The sequence below is a fragment of the Anastrepha ludens genome, chromosome 5 (assembly GCF_028408465.1).
Source record: "Anastrepha ludens isolate Willacy chromosome 5, idAnaLude1.1, whole genome shotgun sequence".
In the NCBI taxonomy this organism is placed as follows: domain Eukaryota; kingdom Metazoa; phylum Arthropoda; class Insecta; order Diptera; family Tephritidae; genus Anastrepha; species Anastrepha ludens.
In genome coordinates this window covers 126,801,812-126,816,075 of record NC_071501.1, presented here as the reverse complement: position 1 = coordinate 126,816,075, position 14,264 = coordinate 126,801,812, and the positions used below count along the sequence as shown (strand labels likewise).

The following is a 14,264-nucleotide window of genomic DNA, read 5'->3' as shown; positions in this document are numbered from 1 at the left end:
ATATGGGACTAGTGCCCTTTTTTATGCGATTTTATTACATTATTTCAGATTTATGCGGTTTTAGCATTTGAAACGTATCTATAGTTTTACTATAGAACTAGTAGCTTTTTTTATGCTGTTTTTTTTTATGCTGTTTCTTGCGGAACGTATCTACCGCATAAAAACAGAACCTACTGTACATGTACTTACGTCCAAGTCGAGCACACAGAGCTCAGCGTGCTACATGCCACAAACGGCATGCGGCTAGAAGCGTGTGGCATCATACCGTTTAGTATCACACTCGATTTTAAGATGGCATACGCATGCAATTATGTTAGTAGATGTATTTGTGTATATATGGACATATACAATATATATTTGTGGGCCCAGAGGGGCCCAAAAGTGGTAAATCCTAATTTCTTTCAATTCTTATGTTTCGTTTTACGATATGCGATACATTTGTATATTATGAGCATTAATTATTAATTGATAAATATCTCAACTAAATAAAGTGCAGCTGAAGGCTTGCGGAATTGTTGACAAACGGAATGTTTTCTGGGAAAGGTTAAATGTAAATGCTTTGCTATAAAGTGCCCAATAGTATGTTTCGGTTATTTTTCGTTTCTTCATAGTCGCAATTCATCACGGAATGGTATTTTTTTATCCGAGTGAAAGATTTTGATGTGCTCCACCCATGTATGAGGTGTAGACATTAAATAACAAAACTGGCTCTGCTGTACCCGTACCAGTTCAGCGGGAAGTCTTCTCTTTTGAATGTAGAACCTTTCGCTTCTGTAAAAAAAATTGGTATAGCAACGGTATTTATTTGGCTTACAACAATGGAGCATCGAATACGTTTTCTAGATGACCGGGAATGCGTTGAGAATAATGAATGACCCTCTGCGCCAATTTGATTGCTTTTTTCGATATTTCTCAGATTTTGAACCTGCACTGGGGTTCATATAAATGACCTTACGAAGGGTTATCCAATGCATATGAAATCTGGTGCACTGGGCTTTGGCGTTACCGGAATTATACCCGGCCGGGGACTGACACACGAGCAACATTTCCCAAACATTTGCAGTTATCTGTCTGAATATTTGTGACGTTACAGTAACTACAATCATGTACGAATAACATCGTTGATACTTATAGAACAATTCAAACTATTAAAGTCATATAAATATATATATACATATGTACAGTCCGTGCAAAGTCAGAGAGATGTCACTACTGGCGCGAAGAAAAACACACATAAAGTTTCAGCCAAATCGGTCAGCCTATTTGTGTTTGGCATTCGTTGGCATCGAGGAAGTCGTGTGATTTTCCTTTTCCATCTCAACAACGTGCCAGCCCAAACCTCAGCAGTTGTGGTTGCAAAATTAATCGAAATAGGATTCCAACACGTTTCACATCACCTCTATTCTTCAGACTTGGCTCCCTCGGACTGCTATTTGTTCCCCAATTTGAAGAAATGGTTGGCGGGATAATTCAAACGAGGAGGTGATGCAGAAACGAAAGGCTATTTTTTAGATTTGGACAAATCCTATTATCAGCAAACTACAACAGCGTTGGGCAAAGTGCATAGGCCTGAAAGGAGACTGTGTCGAAAAATAATGAACTTTTCAAACAACCCATGAGTTTCAACATTTTTAGGGATTTGTTTAACTCGAAACTTTTTCTGTAATTCAACCGTTATTCAATTATACGAATTTACATAAATGCACTATGAATTACTTTTTACTGAGTTAAAATGTTCTTTATAATCCCTTTTATAAAAAAATCATACAGACGTGTTAATTTTCGACGTCATTAGCTTACCTCTTTATTTTTATCCTTAAGTTTTTATAAAATCCGAATTTATTGCGCTGTACGACTTGTAGACTCCTCTTAGAGCAAATATAAATTAATTTGCACCACGATTTTTAAACTCTATTTTTCAATGCAGGTTTTTTTTTAGTAAACGTCTGATAACAGGCACTAATTTTATGTATTTTAGAATATGCACACACATATATTGTTATTTCTAGGCTTTAGTCTGTTTATCCATCACAATTCAGTAAGGTAACTTCTTTTGACGGATTTGGCTTTTTAGAGAACACTCAGACACATTTGTGGTTAATGGCTATGATAAATAACTTTTGCTCGACGCTTTGTGTTAGACACTTCTTCGGTTCACACTTTCACTTTTCATTCGAAAGCCCCGAAGAGAACACAATATATGTAGGTGAAACTTAATTTTTATACAAAATATCAATCAAACGACTGACTCGAAGACAATCTGAATAGCTTTTTCCGTTTTCCGTCTGAAACTTTTGTGAAAAATCTAAAGATCTGTGTTGTTGATCTTGCGTATGTAAGCACGAGTGTGTATTCAATTATCTGTTTGGTTTTGTGTTTATATATTTGTTTTAGCGATAATCTTTGTTCTTATTCCGTTTCTTTGCTTTGTGAGACATCTATCCAGACGATATTTCATATAAAACTGACGAGCCACCGGCAGGTGTTGCACTAAATATACAGACCGATTTGGGGAAATATCGTAGAAATCAGTAACGAAGGGAATTTTTTCTTTGAAATCAAAGCAATAGTTTATGTGAAAGGCATTTAAGTGATATGAATGAGCTACAAAAAGACGATTATATTTTAAATATTGAAATTTAGCTTGAATTAAGCTAAATCAGCTTCTCTTCTACATAAATGAAAAGGTAGTGTTCGTGTGTATATGTTCATACATGTCATGTTGTTTGTGTTGTCATTTTAAGTAGTAGCAGAACACTGTATGAACGAATGGAAATTGAAGAAATCTAAATATTATGGTATCAACCCCGATAATAAAATAATACAAAATCCTAAATTAATTCAATTCATAATAAAATGCTAATAAATTTTTTTGGTAACTTCCAGTAGGGTGCAATGAAAATCAGTGTTACCTTTTGGTAGGTCGGTTGTTTATATTTCCCGCCGACTCTCCATGCGCAAGCGCATTTCTTCGTGAACTGAGATGAATTTCCCAAATACCCCAAAAGATTTCATATATGTACATACACACATACATATGCATGCATGCACTTACACATACAGAACCGGCAAAGGCCAGCCAACTCTAAGAATGAAATACATACGTACATACACCTATTTAAATTTTGAAAAAGCAAAAATGCATTCCAACAAGTTTCCCGCCGAATTCAATACATATACACACATACATCTGGAGAGTTTTTCCTTTTTATTGGAGAGGTTTAGATAACAACAATGCAGTGCTTGAATTGTTTCAGTAAATCGTACCTAACACCCTTTCTTCGCATTTCATTTCAATAAAACTTGGAATTCAAAATAGATATGCAAATATGAGCATAGCTCATTACTAGTTTTGGTTCTTGTCGTTGTTTTATTGAGTTTTTCTACATATTACTTACATAAACCATTTTATTTATTGCAGTTTAAAAATGGGGATTTTTTGGCACAGCTTGGCAAGAATTGAGAATTGTGAAATCTACTTACCACCTGGTGTACGGGGATTCTAAATAGCCAAATTGCATTTATTACTCTGGAAAGGCAAATTTCGCAGTGAGCTCATAGGTGTAGATGATTTTTTTGTTTTCATGCGTGAATAGAAACTAAGATACAATTTTTGTGAAAAACAAAGACTGAGTCAAAATCATCAATCTCTAACTATCATTTTTATCTAAACTAACACAAAAATTATATTTATACATTTGTATGTACTTCATAAGCCATTCCAACTTTCAAAATTCTTAATTCACTATTTAATACGGAGAGCAAAATTTGGTCGTACCTTTTTTTAGTATTTATAGTCAGAGAAAAAAGTTGAAACATATACCAATGGATAGCATCTGTGGAGACGGTTTGCACAATGTATTAAAATAGATACATAAGTGAATAGGTGCAGGTAAAATAATCACACTATTTGACCTGTATTATGATATATCATGTTATAATATGTGTCATGATATAATATATATGTATCATGATATAAAAGTTGGAAACTTATGTATTGTGAATCAATACTATTATACATTTGAAACAGAAATTATGATGGGAATGGATTAATTAATAATTGATTTTTATTATGCTTTTTCAAACAAAAATTAATTTAATTTCCTAATACAAGAAATTAAATGTTTCCAATTCCAATCCTAAATTTGATTCAGAAATTATGAAAGCCATGGATTAAATAATAATTGTTTTTTATTATAGTTTTTCAAAAACAAATAAATTTTTGTTTCCGTAATAACGGGTGATTTTTTAGCTATTATCTTTTTAAACAGTTGGTTTAATTAGCTGACGCACGTTTCGTGTTTTGTTTCACTATATTTCAGTTTGGTCTATAATTTAACCGAGAATCGTTTTACAAACGAACAACGCTTGCAAATCATTGAATTGTATTATAAAAATGCGTGTTCTGTTAAGAAAGTTTATCGCGCGCTTCTTCCATTTTATGGTCAGTCGAGCTATTGTGACTAAATTTAGGACCAAATTTACATTATTGGACAGCAAACCACCAACACGCTTACGTAGAGTGCGAACTGAAGAAAATATCGAAGCTGTATCGGCCAGTGTTAATGATGACCATCAATTATCTATTCGTCACCGTTCGCAGCAATTGGGCCTCTGTTAGTCAACAACGTGGAAAATTTTGCGAAAGGATTTAGAAAAGGTCACAGTTTGGTGCGGTTTATGGGCTGGGGGTATCATTGGACCGTACTTCTTCAAAGATGCTGCGAATCGTAACGTAACTGTGAATGGTGAGCGCTATCGTGAAATGATATCCAATTTTTTTTGCCCAAAATGCAAGACGGTGCACACAACACGCGTAACAATGGATTTGTTGAGAGGCGGGTTGGTGAACATTTTATTTCACGCTCAGGACCTGTCAATTGGCCACCCAGATCGTGCGATATAACGCTTTTAGATTATTTTTTGTGGGGCTATGCTAAAGCTCATGTCTATTCAGACAAGCCTGCTTCAATTAACGCATTGGAAGACAACATTAAAGCTTTTATATGTGAGATACCGGCCGAAACATTGGGAAGAGTATGCCAAAATTGGACTAAGCGGATGGACCATTTGAAGCGCAGTCGCGGTCAACATTTGCATGAAATAATCTTCAAACATTAAGACTGCATTCAGTCGGCCTTGGCTAAACTTTTTGAAAAGCTGATCCTACCAAAACTCTCTGCTGCTTTTGATCCAATCATTACCACAAGACAGCATGGTTTTATTAGTAGCCGTTCAACGTCAACTAACCTTTTCGCCTACACCAACTATCTACTGAACTCACTGAATACCAACACCTGTGTTCATAGCATCTATACTGACTTCAGAAAAGCGTTCGATCGAGTTGACCATGACATCTTGCTATACAAGCTCAGGAAATATGGCGTCTGCGGCAAAGCGTTAGACTGGCTTAGGTCATATCTAGCTGGTAGGCACCTGCAGGTCAAAGTGGATGGCCACCTATCCGATGAATATGTGGCTAACTCGGGTGTTCCGCAAGGTTCTCACCTCGGTCCGATTCTTTTCAGCATATTCGTGAATGATATTGGTAACGACTTCAACTCGGAATACCTACTCTGTGCAGACGATCTTAAAGTTTATCGATCAATCACTAGTGTGCTGGATAGTCATCTACTACAACAGGACGTCGATAATCTCTCTGGCTGGTGTGCAAGGAACAAACTGGATCTCAACTTTAAAAAGTGTGCTGTGATGTGCTTCTCGAGATCGCGCACTCCCTTACCTGCAGTGTACACACTCAATGGTGATAAAATAAGGGAGGTGGATGACATCAAAGACCTCGGTGTCACGATTGACACAAAACTAACTTTCCACAAGCATATAGACGGAATAACTCAGAGAGCTTTTAAGATACTCGGTTTTATAACTAGGAATAGTAAGGACTTCAAGAATCCCTACTCCCTGATTTGTCTTTTCAAAACTCAAGTTCTTCCAATACTGGAGTACGGATCCATAATCTGGTCTCCATACACTGAAGCAGGCATTACTAGACTTGAAAGAGTGCAGCGTAAGCTCTGCAAGACCTTAGCCTTCCGACATTCATCATCAACCGCTTCAACTACAGAAGATATCTACATTCGGTACAACATCAACAGTCTGCGGGCTCGCCGACGCATAACTGATCTGGCGTTCTTCTATAAAGTGGTAAATGGTATTATTGATGCCCCGGAAGTACGCAGCTCCTTCGAGCTTACCCCGGCTGGTCTCACTCTTAGGAATAGTCGTCTACTGAAAACAGTCGCTACTTACAAAAGCTACGTCTATCACGGCCCGTGCAATAATAGCCATCAGTGTCAACTCACTTCATGGTGTTCTCGACTTCTATGGTGGAACCAAAGATACTTTTCTGCGAAATGCCAAAAATATCATCCTATAGATTTTTCTCAAGAACCGTCTGGCCCATTTTCTTTATCATTGTATTACTTACCAGCCCTCTATAAATTCTGTTTCTGTATCCTCTTTTTATTTGTATGTATATTGCCGATTGGCGTTTGTTAAATAAATAAATAAATAAATTAAATTTTATGGACTGTACTATAGATTTAAATAAAAATGTCATGCATTTTTCTGAATTTTACGTGTGTTTTTTTGAAAAACTTTCCTGTAGCTCTTAAAAAATCGTCCTTTACATGAAATTAAATATTTCCAATTCATGAATAAAAAAAATTATAATATTTGAAATACACAAATATAGGATCGCTTAATACAGGTAAAATGGAATATTTTTCACATTTAACTTTACTACATCTATTCACATACATATATCATGTAAAATGTTTCAACATCAGCTATCCATTCATATAAGTTTCAACTTTTTTTAAGACTACAAATACTAAAAAAAGTATGACTAAATTTTGCTCTCCGTATTTATATAACGTTGAAATTTCGACGTATGGGCGATCCTAGTATATTTTATAATTTATAAATATGATGAATGCCAGGTTAGATTGAGTTGGATGTATTGATCAGCATTATTAAATTTTTCTATTATTAATGTAACTATGCGATCAGCGACAGTTTTGAATGTACTTGTGCGCCACCTGTAGAGTGGTTGTCACGACTGAAAGAAAGCTCACTACTAACACAACAAAAGTAAAAGCACTCAAGTAAATTGAAGATTTACGTTTGCAAATTAGGGGTGTCCTTACTTTATTGCTGGTCGTTAAAGCAGAGAATGTTAATGAGATGAGAAGGCGGAAATGTTACTGTTACTATTTTTAGTACAATTGAGATTTGAAAGCAATTAATGATCTTATTAACATTCTCTGGTTAAAGCTAACGAAAAAGTGAAAGGAACTTTCCCTAGAAAAAAACCATATCTACGCTGTGTTATTTGTAAATTCGAAGCTGTGACATTGTTCCACATACATATTTATGTAAATATGTGCATATATATATTATATACATATTCAATTGACATACTAACTTCGTTAAAATTTCAGTTTGGCACATTAACGCAAAAAAAAAAATTTTATATTTCTGCACCTAAATGGAGTTAGTAACTTAATTTAATCAAATATGTATAGGTTCCCAAAAATTAGAATCTAATCATTTAATTATGAGCAAGTCATCAATAAGTTTATTGGGTATAGTAACATATTTTCTTCTATAGGTTTATAAAATTTACGCAACTCCAGTATTTTCATCAATTTTGGCGGGACATGCAGTTGGTGCCAAATTATTTGCAGCTATTGCCCCATTTTGGGTAATGCTGAGTGCAAGAAAAAGAAACAAATTATTTGAGTTTCGTATGCGTACTTTTATTTTATGTTTTCAAATTAAACAAATTTTTTAACAACTCCAAACCTGAATTGAAAAATATGTAAAAATTCTTATATGTATACCCACTCATTATTATTATTATCTTTTACTTCTTGGAGAAGTCGCTGACTTGCTTGCCTCTGTAAAAGCCTGATTGAATGCCATATTTACACGTATGTATGTAAGTATATGAGTCTTTATCACTATTGGTTGGTGCGTATGAACAAAATGCAAAACGCTTGCTTACATATTTAAGTAAATATTAAATGAAAGCAGATTTGCTGACAGTAAAAACTCAAAGATTACATATAATCTTGTATGTGTGCGAGTATAGGACCTTTTGAACCTCTGATCTTCTGAAGGAATTTTCCATAAATACCTACAAACATACTTTTTTGCGAACAAACTGTGTGATAAGTATTATATATGACGATGCACTTGATGTTGACAGAGCAATCACCAATACGATGCATTCCTGGCAACAATGCTTATAAAACACCGAAGCTATTTATAGGTATGTGCATGTGTGTGCAGGTATGAATAAATAAGATGTACATATGTAACTCAATGTGCCTCTACGTCTATACGCAAAATTTTGATATCTAATTCATATTTGTTTCCAACGGCAATAGAAAATGATAATTGGCATAGCAACAGCTAAAATATGTTTTATGAATTGTTAAAAGGGATTCTAGTGGTTTACTCAACTTTCACCTCGAGCTTATAAAAATATAACAACAACCATCCAATGGCTTGGTGACAGTCAAACAAACATTGTTTTTTTCCTTTTACATACATAAATACTTATTCGTATAGATATGTATATTCATACCTATGAACATACATACATACGTATGTACATGGAATCTGCATAATACCATAATAGTGCCGCCATAAATAAATAGAAAATCGGCAGTGTTCTGTAGCGTTCAGCGAACCTCGTTTATAAATTATGTTCATATGTAACTATATGTACATACATACATATATATTTGATATTCGAAATCATAAAAGGCTTTGCAAAGGCACCATTATCCACATAAAAGAGCGTCGCATTTGGTAGAATTTAACATTGATTCTGTTAGTAAAGTTCGATGGTTTCGGTAGTTTTCACTTAATGTGTAATAAAATACCTAAAGTTGTTTATAATATGGGAAGAAAGCCGAAAGAAACGACTTTGGCGAAAAGAAAAATAATATTTAATTTACAAAACGAAGGAGAAACATTAAAAGAGATATCAAATTCTGCAAAAAGATTAAATTAAAGCGTAGACCACAATGAAATGACTGAATAAGTTTTTTTTGTGAGACAAAAAGCTAAATTTGACTCATAAAATTAAATTAAAGTAATTAAGTTTATTTTTATTTTTTCATTTCATGGCCGGGATTGAAAAGATGTTCGCTTCTAGGTATTTTATATTTTATTTGCTTGATTTAAGTATGTCTTCATTAGAATTTTTGTGTGTTTGAATACTGTGAAAGTACAACACACCCGATTTATTATTTTAGTGTTTCAAAATTTTTAAACTGTTGTTTACGAATGGTGTTCCACTTTTAGTTGGGTGTCAGTGGGGGGTATCAAAGGGCAGAGAAACGCATTTAGATCATAATTACAGGACTTGAAAACGAACGAAGCATCTTCATGTAGTAACATTTTTTAACTTGTATCAGACTCAAACAGACGTGATTGTGGGAAGGATAAGCATAAATTCATGGATATTGCGCGCAGAACAGTCCGAGTTAAGTTGATTCTCAGCATTTTAAAAGAACAAAATATGAAAAATGAATATACTTTATTTGAAAATGTAGGTATAGAAAATTTTATTTTATACAAATCTATTATAAAATCAGTTATTCATTTCTTAGTTTTTTAAATCGGAGAGAAAAATCTTCATTATCAACTTTAGAATTGCAATTTCTCGAGGGTTGGTGAGTCTACAAACGTAATAGTTCACAAGACAAGAACAAAAGTTGCAGAAGTATTTGCACAGCACTTTGGGTACAAATATCCGCTACAATGTACCTATCTACGCACATACACACATACACACTGCATACGCATAGCTTTTGTTTGGAAAAAAGCTCAGCAAAAACAGCTGAAAGTGCACTGCACCCATCCATGTCTGTTAACTTTAATCATTAATTTGCCATGCGGACTGTGACCATACCAAAACAAACTCAAATAAAAACACTACAATAGCACAAATATAAATACACGCAAACATACCTACATACAAGTATACATACATGTATGCACGTAGTAAAAGAGAGGCACACTTTTTGAGAGATATTCTCATTTTTCTTCACGGAGAATGCACAAAGAGGCCATTCCCCCGGAGGAATACCGCCCGGGCCTAAAAGGCGAGTCTGTAGCAACGCTACCGCGAAGCACTTTTGGACTTTGCAACCAAAACAAAAACAGATGTCGAAACAAGGCGTCTAAAAGGAAAAGCAACAGTGAGTTGCATTTTGCGTACATATATAAAATTAACAATAATACAGGTGCAACTCACACATAGATACATACATACTATATGTACAAACAAAATATCTGTATGCGTCTGTATATACACCGATAAGTCATCAAAGTTAAGGCCCAAAAATAATTATACACTCCTAAGTACTATATTTGCAGATACAGGTAGTCACATCCATATGCATGTATGTAAGTAATAGGCGCGTACATTCCTTCTCCAGAGTTTGACTGCGCTTTTCCTCCAATTGATGTTTGCCGCACAACTCGTGCGTTTTGATATTCTCCTGCAATGGATAACCCTACAGTTTTATATCGCCGCCCAACTGTAGATGGTTCTTCAGATAAGACTTGGTTGGTGTCATATTAGAAAGAACTTTTCCACTCACTTGACTTTTCATTTCCATAGTGGTCATTGAACCTGAGACCAACCGATTGTTAAACATGCACAAAATGAATGAGTTATTGCAAGTTTATACACATGTAAATATAGACCTTATATTCATTGGTTTTATTTCGTCAATTTTTCCATTGGTCAACATGCCGTTTATCAACTGAGTTGTGAGCAAATCGTTGTTTGCATGTTCACATCCACAAAGGACATTTTGTGAGCATTTGAGGGTACTGTGCTTGATCCAGTAGAGCCCACCTTTACCAGAGTGTGGTTGTTGTGATGTTTACTACCTTCCTCAAAAACTTCCTGACAATGATTCAGTCACGTCAACTACTCACAGCGTGTGCCCATTTTTTATATCGTATATATGAATGTATAAATTATATACGTATATACCATACAAACAAAAAGTACATACATACATACATATATGTATAACAGTATTGCCATGTACCATACACTATCGCCCGCGCAGACGCTGGACTAGAGTATGCGCCTCATTCGCTCACTTGTTCGCTAATCTCCCAAAGCTCGCCTCTGTGTTCATGCAGGCTAATGACTCTCCACACACATTTAAATCTCACAAATACACGCGAGCTCGACGGATAAACGCACAAAGCGGCGAGGTCGAATTCTGAAAATGTGATAAAGAAAATCGCAATGCCGGAGACCTGAAAAGTGAGTGCTTCGCTCTGTTCACAGTCAGACTTCGTTCAAATCTCAAAGAAAACGGGTGTTCGGACTCGAACGCTCTGCCTTCAATATAATTTTGTTTGTATTCTTACAACGGAAAAAAAGTGTGGTAGGAAAAAATCATCGCAATACTGAAGTGTTAAAGCGCAATTTTAAAAGTGTTTATCTAAACAAAAAGTACAAAACGAAAGAAAAGTTCAAACAAATAAATGTATACAAAGTGTTTTAAGTATCACTCCCAAATCTACCACTTTCGGACATTTTTCAAGTTTGGTATAGCGCATTTAAGTGATTTCAAGTAACTTGTGCACCTCTATTATCAACGGCCTCTGCAGCGACATCCTTTAACGCTCTTCAACGTCCTTCAAGTCCTACGAAGCGTGTAAAAAAGCTATTGAGTTCTAACAAAAAATTTCCAAGTCAAGTACATATCAAATTTAATTCAAAATATGTCTCTACGTTGTGTCGGCCTATTTATCAGCAAGGAGCTTACGGCCTCCTCTCAGCTAGCATCACAATTTCGCAACCTTAATATGACCTCTGTGCGCCAGGCACATTTTCTTAAGAATTCGCCTAATGCAGCGCTCAGCAAGACATTATTGGATCGTTATCGCAGCCTAGAAACTCCAAGTGATCGCGTTCAGGTCACTTACCTTTGGATCGATGGTACAGGCGAGAATATCCGTTTGAAGGACCGTGTTTTAAATAAAATTCCCACCGGTATCGAAGACCTACCCAATTGGCAATATGACGGCAGCTCGACTTATCAAGCTTCTGGTGAAAATTCGGACGCCACTCTTATTCCACGTGCCATCTACCGTGATCCCTTCAAGCCCGGCAAGAACGACATTATTGTGATGTGTGACACTTACACAGCCGATGGTAAGCCCACGCCCTCTAACAAACGCGCTGCCTGCCAGGAGGCCATGGATAAGGTCAGCGATCAAGAACCATGGTTCGGTATAGAACAGGAATATACTTTGCTTGATATTGAAGGTCGTCCTTTCGGTTGGCCCGAGAGTGGTTTTCCCGCTCCCCAGGGGCCTTACTATTGCGGTGTAGGAGCTAACCGGGTATACGCTCGCGATTTAGTTGAAGCACACGCCGTTGCTTGCTTGTATGCTGGTATCGAATTTGCCGGCACCAATGCCGAAGTCATGCCCGCACAATGGGAGTATCAAGTAGGCCCCTGTGTTGGCCTCAAAGCTGGCGATGATCTTTGGGTATCACGTTACATTTTGCAGCGCATTGCTGAAGAATACGGTATTGTCGTCACATTCGATCCCAAGCCCGTGGACGGACCGTGGAATGGTGCTGGCGCCCATCACAACTTCTCCACCAAAGCGATGCGTGCTGACGGAGGCATGAAAGCTATAGAGACATGCATCAAGAAGCTCAGCAGACACCAAGAGCGTCACATTCGGGCCTACGACCCTAAGGAAGGTAAAGACAATGAGCGTCGTTTAGTTGGTCGCTTGGAAACTTCAAGCATCGACAAGTTTTCTTGGGGCATAGCGAATCGTGGCACTAGCGTCCGCATTCCACGTGGTGTAGCCACTGCTGGCAAGGGCTACTTCGAAGATCGCCGTCCCAGCTCAAACTGCGATCCTTACGCCGTTTGCAATGCACTTGTGAGAACCTGCCTGCTCGATGAGTAAGTTGATAACGCAGTTTGCCAAATGAGAGAACGTGCGCCCATACACAGCAGAAATCTGAACGGAGATGCACCGTATTGAGAGGAGAATATATTGTATGATATTTATATAGTACATACATACATAAGTATATAAATGGGCGCGCGAAATAAACAAAAACATAAACATACATACATATATTTGTTGTAAAGATTAAAGAGTTTATCCAAATTTCATTGTCATTGTAATGCTAAAGTAATGTAAAAATTTAATAACTACCAGGTAGACTCAGTACCAGAAATTGCAGAAATGATTTATTAAAGCTGTGTTCTTTGTGGGAAATTCCTTCGATACTGTAATTTATTTAAGTTAATTTCTTAAGGGGTGGGCAAACATGCAAAATATGATGATACGTTTAGAATGGGAATTCAAATTTATTGATGAATGAGGAAAGTAAGTGTTTATTTTTATATATATGTATATGCATAGTTATGTATTCCATTATGTATAGAATTTCTATTTACTATTGCTGTTTCCGCAGTACTTTTTGTAATTATATTTCCCAATTTGTTTAAGTAAATAAATAAACGGAAATGTTTTCCGTATCCGTGACAAATGTAGAAAAACTAAATGTTTTCGTGACACGATCTACAAACATACATACATACAACTATCATTATAAGATATGGAATTCTTTTGGGACAACGACAACAAGTAGATGACAAATACATACATACATATGCACATGCCTTTGGGTTTTTATACTGCCAACAGAATATCCATGCAATATTATTGTAAAGTTCAGCTAATAAAATGAGGAAAACGAGTGACAGGAAAGCTCAAAACTGTTGAATTTGTGAAAAAAGTAGAGGAGCTAATCAAGTCGAAATAATCAAAGATGCACAATGCAGAAAATAGAGAGGAACTTGTACTAAAATTATTAAAATTATTGCAATTGTTATGATGAATAGTTTACGTTACCCCAGATGATAAAATCGATAAAGAGAAGAATACACTAAACAAAGAAAAAATAACAAAAAACATTTAACCAAATAAACATTGTGTTTCATTAAAACTATAAGGCATTTGAAGGTCTATTGCTTTTGTATTTATAGAGAATTCGCTTAAGAAACATTCAGATGTTGTTCAACTGTACACATACATACATATGTACATATATATAAATTTATGTATGGGCATGCATAGAATACATACATATGTATATGTACAAGCACATATGTACATATGGATTTGTATTAATAAATATGCGCTTCTATTAAATACCCGCC

The 14,264-nt window shown here is 35.8% G+C and overlaps 2 protein-coding genes across 2 annotated transcripts in view; one reads left to right on the top strand and one right to left on the bottom strand.

Annotated features, from left to right (window-relative positions):
* LOC128862689 (ras-related and estrogen-regulated growth inhibitor-like protein) overlaps nt 1-2,463 on the bottom strand; it is a 31,282-nt gene extending 28,819 nt beyond the window's left edge. The window contains exon 1 of the mRNA XM_054101345.1: nt 1,801-2,463. The gene's annotated coding sequence lies outside the window, so the exon portion shown is untranslated. The remainder of the gene's footprint in view (nt 1-1,800) is intronic.
* An 8,855-nt stretch (nt 2,464-11,318) lies between these two features.
* LOC128863353 (glutamine synthetase 1, mitochondrial) lies at nt 11,319-14,032 on the top strand. The gene has a single exon (XM_054102476.1). It carries the CDS (start codon nt 11,791-11,793, stop codon nt 12,997-12,999), a length of 1,209 nt encoding a protein of 402 aa, XP_053958451.1. The 5' UTR covers nt 11,319-11,790; the 3' UTR covers nt 13,000-14,032.
* The last annotated feature ends 232 nt before the right edge of the window (nt 14,033-14,264 follow it).

What these genes read in the sequence shown, in the direction of transcription:
- LOC128863353 (XM_054102476.1), top strand. Translation starts at nt 11,791, where the DNA reads ATGTCTCTACGTTGTGTCGGCCTATTTATCAGCAAGGAGCTTACGGCC.